The 22669-nt window shown below is 46.9% G+C and overlaps 1 protein-coding gene across 3 annotated transcripts in view; it reads left to right on the plus strand.

The window, feature by feature from the left end:
• p3h1 (prolyl 3-hydroxylase 1) overlaps positions 1-22160 on the plus strand; it is a 40705-nt gene extending 18545 nt beyond the window's left edge. The window contains exons 9-16 of one of the 3 annotated variants that reach the window (XR_011962711.1): positions 3911-4038; positions 6253-6348; positions 9309-9459; positions 12410-12527; positions 16431-16506; positions 17723-17863; positions 18941-20096; positions 20631-22160. Coding sequence is in view for 2 of the 3 variants with exons in the window: in XM_072586700.1 (XP_072442801.1) it covers positions 3911-4038; positions 6253-6348; positions 9309-9459; positions 12410-12527; positions 16431-16506; positions 17723-17863; positions 18941-19246 (1016 nt within the window). In the remaining variant the exon portion in view is untranslated. Of the gene's footprint in view, positions 1-3910; positions 4039-6252; positions 6349-9308; positions 9460-12409; positions 12528-16430; positions 16507-17722; positions 17864-18940 lie in introns of all 3 variants that reach the window. The other 2 variants (XM_072586701.1, XM_072586700.1) reach the window with 2 other exon arrangements.
• The last annotated feature ends 509 nt before the right edge of the window (positions 22161-22669 follow it).

A 22669-nucleotide genomic window follows, 5' to 3' on the forward strand; every position in this document is an offset into this window, starting at 1 on the left:
GCCATTGTTGGACTCACAGTGCTGTTTGGGAAGGACACAATGATGCTGAAGGACAGCAATATATTTCTACATCTCAGGATGGTGTGCAGTTTGGAGTGGAACTTGCAGGTAGCGGTGTTCGCACGTCTCTGTTGCCTTGCCCAACAAGTTGGCAGTGGTCATGAAGTGATTATGAGCTTGGAAGATGCTGTCTAAAGATCTAAAAGAATTCTGCAGAGAATCTTGCAGATAGTACACACTGTTGCTACTGAGTGTAGGTGGTGGAGTGAATGACTCCGAGTGGAAATGGTGCCAATCAAGCAGGCTGCTTTGTCCTGAATGGTATCAAGCTTCTTGAGTATTGTTGGAACTGAATCCATCTAGGCAAGTGGGGAGTATTCCATCACACTCCTGACTGGTGTCTTGTAAATGGTGGACAGGTTTTGAGAGTCAGGAGGTAGGTCACCTGCTGCTGGGTTCCCAGCCTCTGACCCGTTCTTGAAACCACAATGTTTATGTAGCTAGTCCAGTTCAGTTTCTGATCAAAGATAGACCCCAAAATGTTGATAGTGCACGAGTGAGTGAAGTCATACCACTGAATGTCAAGGGACAATGGTTAGATTCTCTCATTGTCTAACTCTTGTGCTGTGCAAATATTACATGTTACTTATCAAGCCAAGGCTTGGATATTGTCCAGCCTTGCTGTACCTTTACATGGACTGCTTCAAAATACAAAGAGTTGTGAATCGTGCTAAATGTTGTGTCATCATCAGCGAATATCCCCACAAGGCTGCTGATCTAAAGATGGAGGGAAGATCACTGATGAAGCAGCTGAGAACATTACCCTTGTGAACTCCTGCTGAGATGGCCTGGACCTTCAGGAATCAATATCATCCTTTTTTGTCCCAGGTGTAACTCAGTCCAATAGAGAGTTTTCTCTTTGATTCCCATTAACTCCAGATTTGTGTGGGCTCTTTGATGCTACACTTGGTCACTAGTTGCTTTGTTGTCCCTCTGGACGTCAACTCTTTTGTCTCTTTGTGAACAGACCTTCGTGAGGTCAGGAGCCGAATGGCTCTGGCGACATTCAAACTGGACGTCAGTGAGCAGCTTCTTCCTGCGCAAGTGGTACTGGGTCGTCCCTTTGATCACCCTTCTGTCACTTCACTGATAATCGAGAGTAGACTGATGGAGGAGTAATTGGCCAGATTGAATTTTTGTGGACAGGGCAATTTTCCACATTGTCACATAGATGTCAGATAGTGTTATAGCTCTGCTGGAACAGCTTTGTTAGGGACTCAACTAATCCTGTGTGTTGACAGAATGTTATCAGGGCACATTGCTTTTGCAGTATCCTGGGCCTTTTATGTTAGCCATATTCTCATATAGATTTAAAAGGTTGTTTTTCCTTTGAATTGGTTATTCTCATGAATTTTCCCAATGTGGGAATGAAAAGGTCAACAAAATAAGTCTTTCTTTCAACAATGCTATCTTTGCGTTGGTAGTGCTCTTGCCTTTGAGTCAGAAGGCTCACAGGTTCAAAGCCCTCCCTGAGCCTTGAGCATACATTCCTAATCTGACACTAATGAGCAGTGCTGCGGGGAGTGCTGCATAGTCTGAAGTGTTAACTTTCACTGGAGATATCAAACCCAGGCCACATCGACGTCCTAAAAAGGGATGTAAAAAAACTCCAAGACACCTAAATGTTCAGGTCCGTAATTCTTCGAAGTTTGCGTCACATGTAGACAGGGTGATTAAGATGGCAGCTGGCATGCTTGCCTTCATTGCTCAGACCTTTGAATATAGGAGTTGGAAAGTCATGTTGTGGTTGTATAGGATGTGGGGGAAGGTGTTTTCTAAAGCATTGTGTACAGTTCTGGTTACCCTGCTGCAGGAACGATATTATTAAACTGGAGAGGGCTCAGAAAATATTTACCAGAATGTTGCTGGGAATGGATGGTTTGAGTTATAAAAATAGATGGGAAAGGCTGGGACGTTTTTCACTGGAGCATAGGAAGTTGAGGAGTAGCCTTATAGAGGTTTATAAAGTCATGAGGGGCATAGATAAGGCGGCTAGCAATGGCCTTTTCCCTTGGATGGGGGAGCTCAGAAATAGTGGGCATATTTTTAAGGTGAGAGGAAAAAGTTTTAAAAAGGACTTGAGGGGCAAGTTTTTTACAGAGAGTGGTTCGCGTGTGGAATGACCGTCCAGAGGAAGTGATGGATGCGGGTACAGTTATAACGTTTAAAAGATGTTTGGATATGTACATGAATAAGAAATGCTTGGAGTAAATGGGCCAAGCGCAGGCAGATGGGACTAGTTTAGTTTGGGATTATGATCGGCATGGACTGTTTGGACCGAGGGGTCTGTTTCCACTCTCTGACTATTTTGAAGAATGAAGATTCCCCTAGAGTCCTGCCCAATATTTATCCTCAACCAGTGTTATCTTGTGAGTTACTTGATAAGTTATCTTGTTACTGCTTGTAGAAGCTTGTTTTCCTGTCCTGTTTCTCTACTTTCCTACATTAGTGCACGTCAACCTTCCTGGGCCATGAACTGCAGTGGATACATGGGAATACCTGCAATTCATCTCCAAACCAGTCAACACCCAGTCTTGGAAATATATCACTGGTCTTTCAGAATTGCTGGGTTAAAATCCCAGAACCCCCTCCCTAATAGCATTGTAGGTTCATCTTAAGCAAATTGACTGCAGCAAAAAGGCAGATCCCTGCCATATTCTCAAGCACAACTACATCTGACTAAATCAGCAACATGCACATCCAGTGAATATATTTTTAAGACAGTGCAGTTGGTCATTCTGAGCCCATGAGAGGTGCCAAATAAATAAGCTTTCTTTCTCTCTGTTATCTCTGATTCATGCAGTTTGGGAGGAGTGGTTCATGAAATCAGTCCTAATGTGAAAGACTTTATGAGCATTTAGAGCAAACCTTCCTACTATGTCTGGGAGCTGCTGTTTTAACCAGTACCAACCAGAAAACAGGATCAAGTTGGGGGGTGGGGGGGTTTAATATGTTGCTCATGTCACTTTGTTTTGCTTCTGTTTTAATCATTGCCATGTCACAGACTAACAGCAGTTCTAGCTAAACCAGGCATGACGTGCTGAGGTGCTAGTTCTGATAATGAAAGCTTTCACGTGGAAATAATTGAGGGATAGCTCTTGAAGATTTGGAGTCCTCAAGCTGTTGTTATTCTCTTTGGCAGTTATTTCCGTTGTGGAATTGACCTTGGGAAGAAAGGTTTTGGAAACAACAGTCCTTGTAGGGGCAACATGGAGGCTCAGTGGTTAGCACTGCTGCCTCATGGCACTAGGGACCCAGGTTCAATTCTAGCCTCGGGTGACTATCTGTGTGGAATTTGCACATTTTCTCTGTATCTGTATGGTTGTTTTCCTACAGTCCAAAGATGTGCAGGTTAGGTGGATTGGCCATGCTAAATTGCCCACCGGGTGCTGGCAGGTGGGACCAGATTGGATTGGGGTATCTGGTCGGCATGGACGGGTTGGACCGAAGGGTCTGTTTCCATGCTGTGCAATTCTATGACTCTATATGCAGGCTAGGTGGATTAGCCATGGGAAATACAGCATTACAGGGATAGGGTAAGGGTTGAGTCTGGGTGGGGTGCTGTTTGGAGGGTCGGTGTGGACTCAATGGGCTGAAAGCCTGCTTCCACACTGTTGGGATTCTGCGTAGTTTGTGAGCTCGGAGAAGATAGAATCAGATCCGCTGCTGCATGGAAGATGATTGAACCAATACCAAATTGTCTTTTCAGTGCCGCCTCTGAGGGCTGCAGGTCACCAAAACACAGCCTTGTTCTCAGTAGTAGTTCCTGCAGTTTTTCTTATACCTGACTCAGCAATCCTTCCCAGGCACACACTGTCTAAATATTGCAAATCTCCTTTGTCCTCTCCAGGGGGCCCCTTGCTCTATAATGATGTCAAGGTTACAATGAACGCAAAAGTTTTGAATGGAACTCAGAGGGTGGTGCTTGACAGTGTGATCACAGGCAAGGAGTGTGAGGAGCTGCGTTATCTCTCCAATGTGAGTACCACCAGCCACATTCATCCTGTCTGTTTGGTGCCATGTGTTTAGGTGAATGGGCTGGAATTATTTGAGCATTTTGAAATGAAGGAAGGTGGAATGGTTTCTGGTCAGGCTACAGCAGATTAATGGACAGAGTGCCCATCTATCAATACAAGCAGCAAGATGGGTGCCCCTGCTCAACTGGGGACAGTCTGAAAGGTTTGTCTATTGCATATGAAACCGGGATTAATCTGGACAGAAGTTCCAGTCATTTCCAGGCTCTTTCGACAGAACAAATGTTTCCAAACTATCATGCTCCTCCGATCCAGCCTCAGGACTGTTCAGTCTCCTCTTCAGGCCAACCCCATAATGGGGGGCTCCCAACCTGTCCTGGTAAGGATTGACATCTTGGCCTCACCCACCCCAGGGGATTCTACTCCCTACCTAACCCAGTTCCCTACCTGACCCAGGCCAGAAGTGACGGCTCCCTACCTAACGCAGCCCCTACCTAACCCTGCCCTACCTAATTCTGCCCTGACCTGATCCAGCTCCCTATCTACCCTAGCCCCTACCTAACCCAGCCCCGACCTCAGCCAGCTCCCTATCTAACCCAGCCCCTACCTAACCCAGCCCCTACCTCACTCAGCTCCCTATCTAACCCAGCCCCTACCTCACTCAGCTCCCTATCGAACCCAGCCCCTACCTCAGCCAGTTCACTACCTAACCCAGCCTCTTCCTAACCCAGGCCCTACTTCAGCCAGCTCCCTATCTAACCCAGCCCCTACCTCAGCCAGCTCCCTATCTAACCCAGCTCCCTACCTCACTCAGCTCCCGAACTAACCCAGCCCCTACCTCAGCCAGCTCCTTATCTAACCCAGCCCCTACCTCAGCCAGCTCCCTATCTAACCCAGCTCCCTACCTCACTCAGCTCCCGAACTAACCCAGCCCCTACCTCACCCAGCTCCTTATCTATCCCAGCTCCTACCTCAGCCAGCTTTTACCTAACCCAGCCCCTACCTCAGCCAGCTTTTACCTAACCCAGCCCCTACCTCAGCCAGCTCCTTATCTAACCCAGCAACTACCTCAGCCAGCTCCCTACCTAACCCAGCCCCTACCTCAGCCAGCTCCTTATCTATCCCAGCTCCTACCTCAGCCAGCTTTTACCTAACCCAGCCCCTACCTCAGCCAGCTCCTTATCTAACCCAGCCCCTCCCTAACCTAGCCCCTCCCTAACCCAGCCCCTACCTCAGCCAGCTCCCTATCTAACCCAGCCCCTACCTCAGCCAGATCCCTATCTAACCCAGCCCCTACCTCAGCCAGCTCCCTACCTAACCCAGCCCCTCCCTAACCCAGCTCCCTATCTAACCCAGCTCCCTACCTCAGCCAGCTCCCTACATAACCCAGCCCCTACCTCAGCCAGCTCCCTACATAACCCAGCCCCTACCTCAGCCAGCTCCCTACATAACCCAGCCCCTACCTCAGCCAGCTCCCGATCTAACCCAGCCCCTACCTCAGCCAGCTACCTATCTAACCCAGCCCCTACCTCTGCCAGCTCCCTATCTAACCCAGCCCCTACCTCAGCCAGCTCTCTATTTAACCCAGCCCCTACCTCACCCAGCTCCCTATCTAACCCAGCCCCTGCCTCACCCAGCTCCCTATCTAACCCAGCCCCTGCCTCACCCAGCTCCCTATCTAACCCAGCCCCTACCTAACCCAGCCCCTACCTGACCCAGCTCCCTATCTGACTCAGCCCAGATCTGACCCATTTCCCTACCTGACCCAGCTCCCTGTCTGACCCAGGCCAGGAGTGACAGCTCCCTATCTGACCAGCTGACTGAAATGAAGCAACTGGCTCCATTCTAAGAATAATAAAATTGGTGCTGATCCCAATGGCAGGGAGGCTGAGGCTGCCATGAAGAGGAAATGTTTCAATTGTCATAGGAGATCCTTCATGGGAAATGTACCAGAGGTTGCAAATTGGTTGCCGATATGAAATGTCTGGGTGGGAGATGGGCGAGGTATAGTGAGGAATGAAATTCAAATAATGAAGCAGTGTTGATGGGAATCTGGTCAGAGAAACTTTTCTGTAACAGAAGTGCCAACCTTCCAATGACATTCATTTAAAGTTCAAGTGGTAATTTAACTTGTTGATGATCTTCTCAGCAGAGAGGGGCTTGCAGAACTTATCTGCTCTGACTAATTTTATATCCTTCACCTTCCGATCCTTTCTAGGCTGCTGCATCAATGGGTGATGGTTATCAAGGGAAACCTTCTCCTCATACACCAAATGAGCGATTCCAGGGAGTGACGGTACTCAAAGCACTAAAGGTGAATGATTCGGAACAGTTATGAGGTGAATTGGCATAACCTCACTCACAGGCCCCCTAGCACTATACATGTCCCTGGGTGCAGTCTTATAAAATCATAGAGTCATACAGCACGGAAACAGATCCTTCGGTCCAGCCAGTCCATGTCGACCATAATCCCAAACTAAACTAGTCCCACCTGCCTGCACTTGGTCCATATCTCTCCAAACATTTCCTATTCATGAACATATCCAAATGTCTTCAGAGTCATAGAGATGTACAGCACGGAGACAGACCCTGGGGTCCAACTCGTCCATGCTGACCAGATATTCTACATTAATCTAGTCCCATTTGCCAGCATTTGGCCCGTATCCCTCTCAACCCTTCCTATTTATATACCCATCCAGATGCCTTTTAAATGTTGTAACTGTACCAGTCTCCACCAGTTCCTCTGGCAGCTCGTTCCATACATGTGCCAGTCTCCGCTTGAAAATGTTGCCCCTTAGGTCCCTTTTAGATCTTTCCCCTCTCACCCTGAACCTATGCCCTCTACTTTTGGACTTGACTATTCATTCTAGCAAAGCCCTTCATGATTTTATAACCGCTATAAGGCCACCCCTTATCCACCGATGTTGTAAGTGTACCGTATTTGACACTTTGAGTCATAGAGATGTACAGCACGGAAACAGACCCTGTGGTCCAACTCATGCATGCCAACCAGATATCCTGGATAAACCTAGTCCCATTTGCCAGCTTTATGGCCCATATCCCTCTCAACCCTTCCCATTCATATACCCATCCAGATGCCTGTAAATGTGGTATCAGCCTCCCCCACTTCCTCTGGTGGTTCACTGACTGTGCAAAAAAGTTGCCCGTCATGTCTTTTTAAAATCTTTCTCTCTTAACTTTCCCTTCTGCCCTCATCACAGAGCTGTGCTCCCTTTAATTCCAACTGATACCCTGTCAAACATTCCTTTTGTCTGTCCTTGTGCTGAAAGCTCCTGCTGTTTTCTGCTGCGTTGATGTTTCAGTTTTCAGTTTTAAGCCTTTCAAGTGCCCCCAGCCCTTGTCCATTCATCTTCACTGTCAGACCAGCCAATGTTCTTTCCAAGATAAAGGCAGAAAGTGCTGGAGGAACTCAGCCGATCTGACCGCATGTGGCGAGAGAAACTGAGTGAATATTTTTAGTTGATTACAATTCCTCTTTGAAGTTCTAAAAAAAGGCTCAAACTTCTCCTTCCACGTCTGCTTTCATTTCAGATTCCTGGCATCTGCAGGACTTTGCTTTTATGTTAATGATCTGTCCAGTTATTTGTCGGTACTGTATTGCTGTTTGCTTCTACCATTTCAGGCAATGAGTGGCCCAATTGATTTGAAGGTAATGATTGTCCAAATTTCGGTGCCACCAAGTGTGACCATTTGGCTTCTCTCCCATCAGTTCTGATTTGTGTTCATGACTAGATTGCATAATTGCGATGATCTCAAGACTCTAGCCTTCTGCATGCTGGAACTGGAAAAGTGGGACAATGAACCTGCAGTGACACTTTCCTCTTAGTCTCTTCACACTGCCCATGCTCACAAACCTGTCTTGCAAAAGATGAAAGAAACATCACACTATGAGATCATGTCATTCAGGTTAAAAACAAACATGAAATGCAGTCACACATAGAATAGAATCTCTACCCTGGTGAATAGTATTCATGATGTGGAGATGCCGGTGTTGGATCGGGCTGTACAAAGTTAAAAATCACACAACACCAGGTTATAGTCCAACAGGTTAAACTGGAAGTGTGTTTGTACTATAACCTGGTGTTGTGTGATTTTTAACTTTGTACACTGGTGAAGCAGGCCATCTGGTCCATACTGACCCTCCAAAGAACATCTCACCCAACCGACACTCCCTATCCCTGTATTTCCAATGGCTAATCCGCCCAGCCTGCACATCATGGACAATTTGGAAGGATTGGACACTCTGGCAGGAGGAAACATATTTCCGCTGATGGGGAAGTGCCGAACCAGAGGACACAACTTAAAAATACGGGGTAGACCATTTAGGACAGAGATGAGGAGAAACTACTTCACCCAGAGAGTGGTGGCTGTGTGGAATGCTCTGCCCCAGAGGGCAGTGGAGGCCCAGTCTCTGGATTCATTTAAGAAAGAATTGGATAGAGCTCTTAAAGATAGTGGAGTCAAGGGTTATGGAGATAAGGCTGGAACAGGATACTGATTGGGAATGATCAGCCATGATCATGTTGAATGGCGGTGCAGGCTCGAAGGGCTGAATGGCCTACTCCTGCATCTATTGTCTATTGTCTAATTTAACACAGCTAATTCACCTAACCCACACATCTTTAGACTGTGGGAGGAAACCACAGCACCTGGAGGGAAAGCCCACATAGTCATGGGAAGAATGTGCAAACGCCACACAGACAGTCGCAAGAGGCTGGAATCCAACCCAAGTGCCTGGTGCTGTAAGGCAGCAGTGCTAACCACTAAACCACCATGTCAATCCTGTAAATAAGCCAGTATGTTAAGTAACTATTGTTTCATTGACCCTAACATTTAAACTGCTTCAAGAATAAAATAATAAAAACTTCATGATTCCAACAGATCCCTTCAGTTTTAACCCAATATTACATGAACACTGAGTCCCACAATCCCTCTTATTGTTATTCTGGAAACACGTATTCCAAACAGTGAATTGAAAGCATGGGGGCAATATAGCAGCACTTAGAGAGAAAAAAAAATTGAACGATCAGGGGTATAAACTTAAATTAATAAATTTAAGTCTTTTACCCAGTTATTTGTTGCCATATCAGTCATTCGGAAACATGTAATACCCGCATGTTCTGGCGTTCCAAGTCACTTCATTATTGATCTTTACAATAGTACTCATTGAGAATGAATGCTGCTGTTTCCTGCTGTACACCAATTCTCTTTTTCAGTTTTCTCCTTTATTTACAACTTCGTGTTCTCTGACAGCTCAGTCAGCAAGGCAGGATCTCACTGAAAACGTCAAAGCTGTTTTACGACGTCAGTGAAAAAGCCCGCAGGATCATCGAATCTTACTTCCGACTGGAAAACCCCCTCTACTTCTCGTATACACACCTCGTCTGTCGGACTGCAGTGGAAGGTGATGGACTTTGTCTCAGCTTTGCGGTGGTAACGTGTCTTTGCACTCGCTCTGGACTTATTTGAGGTTTGTCATTATTTATGTTTGGCCAGAGGGTATCTAATCTGCTTCAGGTAGGTGCATGCAAAGAATTGCGAGCAAGAAAAAAAATTATTTAAAAACTCATCTGGTTTGCTAATGCCTGTTTAGAGAAGGAAATCTACCATCCTTACCTGGTCTGGCCTACATGTGAGTGGCATGGTGGCTCAGTGGTTAGCACTGCTGCCTCACAGCACCAGGGACCTGGGTTTGATCCCAGCCTTGGGTGACTGTCTGTGTGGAGTTTGCACATTCTCCCTATGTCTGCTTGGGTTTCCTCCAGGTGTTCTGATTTCCTCCCACAATACAAGGATGTGCAGGTTAGGTGAATTAGCCATGCTAACTTGCCCATAGTGTTCAGGAATGTGTATGTTAGGTGCATTAGTCAGGGGTAAATATAAAGTAGGGGGAATGGGTCTGGGTGGTTTACTCTCCGGAGAGTCAGTGTGGACTTGTTGGGCTGAAGGGCCTGTTTCCACACTGTAGGGAGTCTAATTGTAAAGACCAGAGCAACATAGTTGACATTTAACTGCCCTCTGGGCAATAAATGCTGGTCTGCTCAGGTTAAAACAAAAGTGAGGCTGGATACAGGGAGGGGTGTACGCTGCAGGGAGCTGCCGTGGAAGTAAGAGCATCTGGATTTTTAAAAAATTCACTCATCAGTTGAGGACATCACTGGCTGGGCAAGTATCTATTGCCCAGAGAGTAGTTAAGAGTCAACCCCATTGCTGTTGGTCTGGTGTTACATGTAGGCCAGACCAGGTAAGGATGGCAGCTTCCCTCCCGAAAGTGCAATGGTGAATTAAATGAGGTTTTCCAACAATCAATTTGTAGTTATCATCAGACACTCAATTCCAGATTTCTATTGAATTCAAGTTCCACCATTTGTCATGACAGGATTGAAACCCAGATCCCCAGGATATTACCTGAGGGGATTCAGACCCAGATTCCCAGGACATTACCTGACGGGATTTGAACCCAGATCCCCAGGACATTACCTGACGAGATTTGAACCCAGATCCCCAGGACATTACTTGTAAGTCTGGATTAACAGACCAGCAATAATACCATCAGGCCATCACCTCCCCAGGATTCCTCCTCATATTTCTATTGGAGGCACACAGAATGACTGCACCTTGCAGTCCAACTCCCCCACAGTTCTCCTTAGAGATACCCAGTTGGACCTTCGCTCTGTTGATGGATACTGGGACAACTGAGGCTTTCTTGATGGAGATGAATTAATTTTTGTCAAAGAGTGAGGTGCTGGAAAAGCAGAGCCGGTCAGGCAGCATCTGAGCAGCCGGAGAGTCAACGTTTCGAGTATAAGCTCTTCGTCAGGAATGAATCATTCCTGATGAAGAGCTTATGCTCAATACGTCGACTTTCCTGCTCCTCAGATGCTGCCTGACTGGCTGTGCTTTTTGACTCTGATCTCCAGTATCTGTAGTGCTCACTATCTCTTCTGTGAATGGATCTTTGTGTGGTAAAGACTGTTAAAGAATGAGAAGCTAATGCAGTAAATGAAGGTATACCGCTGATCAAACTGATCAAATGTGATCCTAGTGAATAGCAGAGAAGGATTGAGGGGTTCAATGGCCTCTTCCTGTTACTAATATCATCCTGTACCTTGTTGGACAAGATATTTCCATTGGGGCAAGATGAATGATTATCTCACATTTGAAATGAAGCATTACGTTGGATGTTAATGTTGGTACATTGTTATAAAGTGGAACATTCTGCAGATACACAGCAATTCTGTTAGCATATGAAAGAAGAAGTAAGAAAGATAAACAGGCGGGAATGTTATTCACAGTCTCACATTTCCTCCATCCAGAAGGACCTGAACATTCACCGTCACATTATCGAATGGATTTGTGCATGATTCTGGAAAGTTCCACCAGGGACAGGAACTGAAATCATGGGCTCTGGTGCTGCTCCTTACCAGGGTCCCTGACCAGAGCACAGTTGACTCCACCCCTAACCAGAGCACAGTGACCCCATCCCTAACCAGAGCACAGCGACTCCACCACCAACCAGAGCCCAGTGACCCCACCCCCAATCAGAGCACAGTGACCCCATTCCCAACCAGAGCCCAGTGACCCCACCCCCAACCAGAGTCCAGTGACCCCACCCCCAACCTGAGCACAGTGACCCCATCCCTAACCAGAGCACAGTGACTCCACCACCAACCAGAGCCCAGTGACCCCACCCCCAATCAGAGCACAGTGACCCCATTCCCAACCAGAGCCCAGTGACCCCACCCCCAACCAGAGTCCAGTGACCCCACCCCCAACCAGAGCACAGTGATCCCATCCCTAACCAGAGCACAGCGACCCCATTCCCAACCAGAGTCCAGTGACCCCACCCCCAACCAGAGCACAGTGACCCCATTCCCAACCAGAGCCCAGTGACACCACCCCCAACCAGAGCCCAGTGACCCCACCCCTAACCAGAGCACAGTGACCCCATTCCCAGCCCCAGGTTTCTGTGCCCTGATATGCAAACTACCAAGCTCCTCACCCTCTCCCATCCCTAATTTCCACGACTCTTTCCAGAATTCTAGTCATGATGGCACACATTATTTTAGTCCTCGTCTAAATGAACTTGTAACTCTCCAATCTATGGTCAGTGTTCTGTTTGAAGTAGTAATGCACATTTGCACCTTGCTTTGTCTGTTACTGTCCTGTAACGCTGTGCATTGGAAATTCCCCTTTCAGATGCGGTGAACTTGCCTTGTATTTACAGTTCTTCCTGTGTGTTACAGATTTTCAGAATTCCCTTTGTTTTCTGGTCTCAACAATAAATCGTTCATAGATCCAGGTTTCTATGGGTCATTAACTCTGAATCCTTGGTTTCCCCTTCCCTCTGACAGGAATCCAAGACAATCGTGAAGATCTGAGCCACTCAGTCCATGTTGACAACTGCATATTAAACTCAGAAGCTTTGGAATGTCGGAAAGAGCATCCTGCCTACACTGAGCGGGATTACAGGTAAAAATGAACCAAGTCTGTGTCTTTCCTGCAAGTAAATTTGGAGATTTACAAGGTTGCTACCTGGACTAGAAGGTTTGAGTTATAAGGAGAGGCTGAATAGGCTGGGACCTGTTCCCCTGGAGCATAGGAGACTGAGGGGTGACCTTGTAGGGGTCTATAAAATCATGAGGGGCATGGATAAGGTGGATAGCCAATAGCTTTTCCCCAGGGTAGGGGAGTCTAAAACAAGGGGGCATAGATTTAAGGTGACAGGGGAGAGACACAAAAGGATCCAGAGGGGCAATTGTTTTCACACAGAGGGAAGTGAGTGTCTGGAATGGATGTAGATGTGATGCTCTTCAGAGGGTTGATGTGCACTCAATGGGCCGAATGGCCTGCTTTTACACTTTAGAGATTCTATGAAGTGTCTTAAAGGGGAAATGATGTGGAGGTGCCAGTAATGGACTGGGGTGGACAAAGTTAAAAATCACACAACACCAGGTTATAGTCCAACAGGTTTCATTAGATGTACAAGCTTTCAGAACACTGCTCCTTCAGCAGCTAGCTACCTGACGAAGGAGCAGCGCTTCAAAAGCTAGTGCTTCCAAATAAATCTGTTGGACCATAACCTGGTGTTGTGTGATTTTTCACTTTAAAGGAGGAAGAGAGAGACTGAGGGATTTAGGGTCAGGCTTATTTGTTAATATCATGTTCATTGTTTTATTAAGATTGCAAATAAATAGGTGGGTATATTGATTGATTAAGTATATCTGCACATGTATATACAAAAAAATTCTCTGGTATATTTGAGACCTTCTGTGACTGCAGGGGCTCGAGTGCATCATTAGCCCTGGGAATGACATTTTAATTTAATTATTTTTAACATTATCTTTGAAGATCTGATTCCCATTAAAATGCCCTTTTAAGGGACTGTTATTAATTTAGTTAACTCAGCTGCTAGTTCTTTATATGTTTTCAACGAGTACAAAAAGGGTCTTCTGATACAGTAACAGATAGAGGCAGGTTTTTGATTTGATTTATTATTGTCACATGTACTGAGATACAGTGAAAAGTAGTGTTTTGCTTGCTAATCAGACAAATCATAGAAAGTTAGGTGGACAGGCAGGTAGTACTGAGGAAGTGGGGAGGTTGCAGAAGGAGCTAGACAGTTTGGGAGAGTGGTCCAGGAAATGGCTGATGGAATTCAATGTGAGCAAATGCAAAGTCTTGCACTTTTGAAAAAAGAAAATACAAGCATGGACTACTTTCTAAACGGTAAGAAATTTCGTAAATCCAAAGTACAAAGGGATCTGGGAATGCTAGTCGAGGATTCTCTAAAGGTAAACATGCAGGTTGAGTCCGTGATTAAGAAAGCGAATGCAATGTTGTCATTTATCTCAAGAGGGTTGGAATATAAAAGCACCGTTGTGCTACTGAGACTTTATAAAGCTCTGGCTAGGCCCCATTTGGAATACTGTGTCCAGTTTTGGTCCCCACACCTCAGGAAGGACATACTGGCACTGGAGCGTGTACAGCGGAGATTCTCACGGATGATCCCTGGAATGGTAGGTCTAACATACGAGGAACGGCTGAGGATCCTGGGATTGTATTCATTGGAGTTTAGAAGATTAAGGGGAGATCTAATAGAAACTTACAAGATAATACATGCATTGGAAAGGGTGGACGCTAGGAAATTGTTTCCATTCGGCGAGGAGACTAGGACCCGGGGACACAGCCTTAGAATTAGAGGGGGTAAATTCAGAACAGAAATGCGGAGACATTTCTTCAGCCAGAGAGTGGTGGGCCTGTGGAATTCATTGCTGCAGAGTGCAGTGGAGGCCGGGACGCTAAATGTCTTCAAGGCAGAGATTGATAAATTCTTGATGTCACAAGGAATTAAGGGCTACGGGGAGAATGCGGGTAAGTGGAGTTGAAATGCCCAAAAGCCACGATTGAATGGCGGAGTGGAATCGATGGGCCAAATGGCCTTACTTCCACTCCTATGTCTTATGGTCTTATGGTCTTAAATCATAAGTACATCAGGGTAATAGAACAGAATGCAGACTATAATGTTACAGCTACAGAGAAGGTGCAGAGAAAGATCAACTCTTAAGATATAAGAGGGCTGTTCATAAGTCTGATAACATCAGAGAAAAAGCTATGCTTAAATCTACTAGTATGTACATAATGCTGCACAATGTTATAAGGGAATTATCAAGGAAAGCTTTATACCTCAAGCTTATTTAGGGTTGCAGACTTTGGGGCTTCAGCTATTAACAGCACAGCATTGAAGGTGGAATGGTCATGATCAGAAATTTGGAAACATTTGAAAAGGTCATGCAATTGTTGGGGGCTGTAGGAGGTTACAGGGATAGGGAGCAGTGAAGAGATGGAGAAATTTGAAAACGTGCAGGAGAAGGTTAAGTTTGAAAGGTGGTCAACTAGGGGCCAAGAGAGATCAGTGGACCCAGCGGCTGGTCAGTGAATGGGTCTTGCTGTGTTTTAGAAAATGTGCAGCAAAGCTTTGGACGAATTACTGTTCATGTCAGGAAACTAACAGCCCCCCCTCACAGAAAGCTCTTGGTTTCGATGATGTTCCTATTTCTCCATGCGCGTGGCCAACTTTGGACAGGAAGAAAAAGAAAATTCACAATGAACCATGGCCTCCAGTTCACCAACTAACGTGGTATCAGTCAGGCCAGTGTTTAAGACAGCGTTATCATTTGAGCAGTCAGTCATGTTTTTGTAAATACTCAGCTACCCCTGCCACCTCCTTTCTCAGTCATAGCAGGATCCACTTATATCAGCTATCAGCCTCAATTTTTCACCTCTCAAATGTTATATTTCCCGATGCCTCATAATTGTGAGCAAGCAAACAAGCTGGTGATATGGTTGTGCTGCAAAGGCACATGGGAGTTTTGGACATGACCACACAAACAGAGTAGGGTCCACGTGACGAGCAACAAAGATGGTAGCCACCTATGTCAGCAGTTCACTTTTGAACTTGTTGCAGGGTTGAATGACATCTTGGATGGAATTTGTCAAGGATCAACTTATATCCACATCACCCGCAGGTGGGATCACCTAGCTTCTGAACAGCATTCTCTTGCTTTCTTTCAGTGGGGACCAAGAGATGGAGAGATGGTGACACCACGGTCAGGCTCAGTCAATGTTTGACACTGAGAGACCATTGGCAGAGTCTAGTGGAATACCAGCTCTCCTGAGAATCACATGGGATTGGGGATTGGGGATTGGGAGACAACTGGGCATATCCTGACAGGAATTGTGGTAATGAGTGAGCAGCCCCATAGCACTGATTGGAGACCTACCTACCAGAGTGCAGTGAGATTAGAAAACTCATGTGGCTTTCAGCCTGTGGATGCCATCTTGCCTAGGAGTGGTGGTTAACAGTCCCCTGGTTAATTCTTTCTACCTTATTATTCTGCTCCAGGACTTCTGAATGCTGAGGTTGTCGGATCTGACCACCTGCCCTGATCTCAGTAATAAATGTGCCATGTGGCATCACCATGTGCCACCCACCCAGTGACTCATGGGTTAGAGCCGTGAGACATGTCATACTGAACGGCCAATCCCTGCTCTGTCCTGAATCAGCTGGTGTCAGCAATCATTCTATGTTTGAACACAGCTCCTTTGAATTGGTGCCTCCACTGGTGGCATAGAGAATGACAGTAAATCTCAATGGGCCGAATAGCCAGCTTCTGTGCTGTATTGAATGGTGAGCATGATTAAATGGAGGAGCAAACTTGAATGAATAGGGGTTGAATGGCCTAATTTCTGCTACTATGTTATAGAGACAATGGCCTTATTGTCTCTATAAATCAGCTCTACACAGCGCGGGCTGTGAGTGCAGTTTAATGATTGTTACAGATTCTTAATGGTCAAAGTTTGTGTTTTCTCTAGTGCCATTCTCTATCTAAACCATGATTTTGAAGGCGGGGATTTCATTTTCACTGAAATTGATGCAAAAAACATTACAGTAAGTTTTTATTTATCAATTATTTTGATTTTGACAAATATTTTTTCAAGAGTTCTGCTCCCTTATTTGGCCAGGAATTCAAGTAAATCCCTTCCACCCCCGTAAACATAGAGTCCAGAGATCTGCAGATTAGGTGGATTAACCATGCTAAATTTCCCAGAGTGTCCAGGGATGTGCAGGCTAGGTGGACTACAGGGTGGGTTGGTGGTACCGGGTGGGATGTTCTTCAGAAGGTCACTGTGGACTCAATGGGCCAAATGGCCTGCTTCCACATGGTAGGGATTCTATGATTTCCCATATCTAGAGACACAAGAGGAGACAAAGACAATGCTTCTCTGTTTCCATAGCTAGTATTTTTTTTTGCCGGTGCTGGTTTCCTGTTTTAACCAACTCGATGTAAACAATGCTGTACCTGAGACTCTCCCACTGTTGTCTCCTGTGTTCGAAGGATTTGCGTATTGATAACTGACGTGTTTGACCCTGTTATGAATGCTGCTTCCACAGCCAACAGGCTCTAGAGTGGGTCTTGAATGAGCAGCTCTACAATCAGAGGGAGGGGCATTACTCACTGCATCCGCCAGCTCTTCCATTTGTAACAGGAGCCCATTATAAGGTCTGGCATGGTGGCTCAGTGGTTAGCACTGCTACCTCACAGTGCCAGGAACCTGGGTTTAATTCCAGCCTCAGGCGACTGTGTGGAATTCCCACATTCTCCCTGTATCTCTGTGGGTTTCCTCTGGATGCTCTGGTTTGTTCCCATAGTCCAAAGGTGTGCAGGTTAGGTGGATTGGCCATGGGAAATGTGGAGTTACAGGGATTGTGTGGGAAGCTTTTCAGAAGTAGAAAGTGGGCCGAATGGCCTGATTTCACACCGTAGGGATTCCATAAAAGATGGCAGGCAGTCCCCCTCTCTCGTCTCCCATCAATGTTATTGTGAGTGTTGTTGGGGTCAATGGTTGTTCCCACAAGCTCTTGTGTGGAGATATTGCACCATCTCCTGTGTTCACTGTGTCCTTCCGAGGGCTTCAGGAACAGTTGAGCTCCACTGAAGCTCTTCCCTTCACCCTGCGACCCACACCGTTTGTAAACCCAGAGCTACAGTCGGCTGGTTCAGTCTTGAGGTGGAATCCCACGCTATAACTCTTGATCCCTTTGCTCTATTTTCTCAGTAAAAGGATGGTATGGAGCTACCTGTCAATGATCTCTCCTTCCACAGGCAAAGGTGAAGCCGAGGTGTGGCCGTGTGGTGGGATTCTCCTCTGGAGCGGAGAACCCACATGGAGTCCAGGCTGTGACCAAAGGGCAGCGGTGTGCGGTGGCACTCTGGTTCACATTAGACCCCCGGCATAAGGAGCGGGTATGGCACTGCACCCCGGGGAATGGGCGATGGGGTCTCTGGGGGGGCAATATGCAGTATAGGGAGAGAGGGGGGAGTGCACAGCACCACAGGGGAACTGGACGATAGGGTCTCTGAGGGTCAATCGGGAATATGGTGGGGGGGAGAGGGGGGAGCGCACTGTGCCACAGGGAAGGGGATGATGGGGTCTTGGAATGGGGCAATAGGAAGTATGGGGGGGGGCGAGGAGAGGAAGGAGTGCACAGTGACACAAGTGAGGCACTCTTTTGGGAGGTGGAACAGCATCGGGGATGGGGCTGTGTCCTGGGAGTGAGGGCACACTGTTGGGGGAGGGCTGGGTATGCAGTGTCGGAGGAAGGGGCACAATGTCAATGGAAGGGCAGAGTCTGGGGTAAGGCACAGTGATAGGTCACTGCTTCGGGGGAGAGAGGAATCAGTGTCAGGGGATGGGGGTCACAGTGTCGGGGGGCAGGGGGTGTCACGGTTCCTGTGGGCTGGGGGGGTCATGGTGTCTGGGTGAGGGGGGGTCGCGGTGTCTGGGTGTGAGGGGGGGAGTCGCGGTGTCTGGGTGAGTGGAGTGGGGTCACGGCATCTGGGTGAGGGGGGGTCACAGCATCGGGGCGAGGTTGGGTGGTGTCTTGGGGAGGGACTGCACAGTGTCGGGGGTTGGTGATTTGATCGGGTAATTCACTTGTGTTTCAATCCTGTGCCTTGTGAACCCTGTGATGATTCCTCCACCCCAGTTTCTGAACATCTTCCTCCTCTCTCCCTCCCTCTCTCCCTCTCTCTGGCCTGTGAGTGGGGTTGCTGTTTGTGCAGAGCCTTGGCAGCGCTAGCTATGTGGGCCCAGGGAGCAGACAGGTCCCCACTGAGTGGCCAAAGGCAGGCCACAACTGGGCACAACTGGGCACAACTGGCTCTGATTTAAACCCAGCGGCTTTAGACGGGAAAGGAACTGGAAAGGAGGGTGTGAGGTGAATCAGAACTCCACCGTGCTGTGGAGTGATGGTGCTGGGGCCTAGTCTTTGGGCTTTGTGTAGAGACCATGCTACTGCTCACTGTCCCTGTGTCTGACAGGAGAGGATCGCGGCTGACGATTTGGTGAAGATGTTGTTCGGGGCGGAGGAGGAGCTGCAGCAAGACGAAGACATCGTCAGTGCCCCGGAGTCTGATGACGCGCCAACTGAGGCCTCACCCATCGGGTCTGCCCCCGAGCCACCCACCACAACAACACCAGAGTTGGAACGGGAAGAGGAAGAGGCACCGGTGTCCGAATCCTCCACAATAAACACATCAGACCCCTCTCCAGGGGCAACAACTCCTGCCTTAGATCAGAAAGAGCCAGCCATTCCAAACGTACCCCCTGAGAAGGAGGAACTGTAATATGATCTACAAGGGCACACAGTTGCACTGCACCATTCAGTTCCCTGTGTTTTGCTCTTTAGTTGCTACCATCACGGCCTTCCAGTTCTGGACCTGAAAAACTGTGGAACCTGTTACCTCATTCTATCTCCTCTTCCTCTGACAGTCTGCATGCTTTGAATCAAAGAGCATGGCATCTTCTGTTTCTGACCTCCCTGAATTGTCGCCTCTCCCCGTGACTCCCAACCCTTCAGGTTTGGAGTCTTACCCATCCACACACCAACATTCTGCAATTGTTCCTGTGCAAAGAGTTGAAGTCTCTGATCTTTAGTACGCAGCCCCAGCGAGAAACCCAAGTGTTAATGTTGTCCAGCCTCAACTATCTCCACTCCAATCTCTGCAGCATTTTGTTTTAAGGTTTTAACTTTGTGAAGGAAATGTGGGTTCAGTGTTGTCCAGTTCCTATCAGTTGTCATTTGTAGACGGCATCATTTAAAGGGGACAAGTTGTGACTGTGTTCTCTTGTATTCCGCTGGCCTCTATAGGGGTCTGTATGCAGCTGAACAGTCAGTGGTTCTGTTACATCTAATTCCTCAAACAAATACTCACTCAGACACTCTCGCACATACATCAGATTTCTACAGGGATTATCCATTCGCAGTTAGGAGGCAGAATTCTCAATCGTGTTCCTTGCCAGGAAGGCAAATATAACACTCTCCTGCACAGATCAGACAATACAGCACAGACCACAGGTTCGATCGGGAGCTATCCATGTATAAGATCAATTCTTTCACCCATGAGTCAATGGGAGAATTCCTGACCTGAATTCATATCCAGCGAAACTGGAAGCTCCTCTGACTGTGAAGTTCTGGTAAGAACCTGGAAAGAGTTAATTGTAAGTTAGTTCTTGGTGGAGAATGCTCCACACCAGCAGTGACCATTCATGCAACACTCTATGGCCACAGATAAACTTTAAATCCCTCCTGCCATGAACTTCAATAAGGTTTCATGTTGCTAGTGCTCCTGCTGTTCGGACTCACCCGTACAATAAACCGACAGAGGTTGACATGACCTTTTCAAAAGCTCCTGGATCAACTAAGGTCACAGTTGAAAGTCAGAGTGAGCTTTCCAAGGGACAGACTGGGGCTTAGGCCAACACCAGGTTCTGTCTTTCCTGATGTATCCAGTAATGTGAGCTGAGTGTTTATCAGTAGTGCTATTGCTATTGTCAGTGTTCATTCAGCCAGTATTAATGCCACACACCCAGTCAGTTTGCCCCATACAATGCTTTTTTTCTGATTCACAGAACATGTTTGTTTAATACTTGGTGGTGTTGCTGATTGCCTATGGACATTTTTGTGACCCACAATATATCTTTAATGCTCTTCTTGAACGTGTCTTCCAGAAATCTGCAGTAGGAAACTCACCTCTTGACTCCCCAGAGCGTCTCCATCATCTACAAGGCGCAAGGTCAGGAGTGTGATGCTATACTCTCTTCTTGCCTGATTGGGTGCAGCTCCAACAACACTCAAGCCTCTCTTGACACCATCCAGGACAAAGCATCCCGCTGAATTGGCATGTTACCCAACTCTTTTCGACATTGCCTCCCTCCGACCGATAGAGAAAGCAGTGTGTGCCATCTACAAGATGCACTGCAGAAGTTCACCAAGCCTGCTTTGGCAGCATCTTCCAAACCTGTGACATATACCACCTTGAAGGGCAGCAGAGCCAAGGGAACATCACTAACCCTAAAGTTTCACTTCAAGCCACTCACTGACCTCACTTGGAAATTTCTCTTTGGTCCCTTTCCTGGAAAATTCCAGAACTCCCTTTTCAATGAAACTGTGGGTTTCATATCTTCACTGCAGAGATGGCAGTGGCTGATTGCTTTCTCAAGGGGTAATTAGGGACGGGCAATAAATGTGGGCTTAGGCAGTGATGCTTACACCCTACAAATGAATTTTTAAAATATCATTGCTTAGACAATACAAGCAAGCAGTGCTGTTTCCAAATCTATGGAGACACAAAGGATTAAAAGGGTGGCATGGTGGCTCAGTGGTTAGCACTGCTGCCTCATAGCACCAGGAACCTGGGTTCGATTCCCACCCTTGGATGACTATTTTTGTGGAGTTTGCACATTCTCCCCGTGTCTGTGTGGGTTTCCTTTGGGTGCTCTGGTTACCTCCCACAATCCAAAAATGTGCAGGGAGGGTGAATGGGAACATGCTAAATTGCCCATAGTGTTAGGTACATTAGTCAGTGGTAAATATATGGTAGGGGAATGGGTCTAGGTGGGTTACTCTTTGGAGGGTCGGTGTGGACTTGTTGGGCCAAAGGGCCTGTTTCCATACTGTAGGGAATCTAGTCTAAAAAGTGACTTGGCAGCAGTTCCGATAGGCTTTGTATTCTCTAGTGCCAGTGCAGCATAGAGACCATTAGTGATGGTAATGATGGTCTCTGCCCAATGAGCAGGCTTCATTGTCACACTCCTGAGGATGAATGATTTTACAGACCTGAGGAATAATGTGGAATTTAACAATGCATCAAGTTTCTTTCAAATTTATTATCCACGTAATTCCAAAACAAGGGAGCATTCCAACAGTGTGGTCCCCTGGGTGTAAATGCCAGGCTGGAGAGGTTCACCAGCCTGATAACTTCCAACAACATGGCGTTTTTCACACTCGCCCCGGGTGAATACAACAAACATAGCTATTGCCTTGACCAGGCCTGCCCTGCTCTCCCTCAATGGCCCTGCTCCTCTGCCTTTATTTATACTAATTTCTGTTCTCAGTAGCACCAAGTCAGACACTACTTGTCTTTTATTTTAAATCTAAGTATCTCAATGTTCAGGTGCACACCGTCAAGGTTTTGGTGCTGAACACTTTGTGGAGTTTTATCCATAAATAAATAGTACTATTTTGGTTGTGTACCTCCACATGCCTCCTGTTTGTTACTTGTCTGCACTGGTTTGCCATTCTAAGAGGAGCAAATGTAATTTTAAGTGATCAAAACCATGTCATAGAGTCATAGAGGTGTACAGCAGGGAAACAGACCCTTCGGTCCAACTTGTCCATGTTGACCAGATATCCTAAATTAATCTAGTCCCATTTGTCAGCATTTGGCCCATATCCCTCTAAACCCTTCCTATTCATGTACCCATCCAGGTGTCTTTTAAATGTTGTAATTGTACCAGCCTCGTCCACTTCCTCTGATAGCTCATTCCACACACACACCACCCTCTGAGTGAAAACAGTTGCCCCGTAAGTTTCCTCTCAGCTTAAACCTATGCCCTCTAGGTTTGGGCTCCTCTACCCTGGGGGAAAGGACTCGGGCTATTCACCATATCCATGCCCCTCATGATTTTATAAATCTCTATAAGGTCACCCCTCAGCCTCCGACTCTCCAGGGCAAACTATTCCAGCCTATTCAGTCTCTTCCTGGAGC

This window comes from Chiloscyllium punctatum, chromosome 16 (genome assembly GCF_047496795.1).
Source record: "Chiloscyllium punctatum isolate Juve2018m chromosome 16, sChiPun1.3, whole genome shotgun sequence".
In the NCBI taxonomy this organism is placed as follows: domain Eukaryota; kingdom Metazoa; phylum Chordata; class Chondrichthyes; order Orectolobiformes; family Hemiscylliidae; genus Chiloscyllium; species Chiloscyllium punctatum.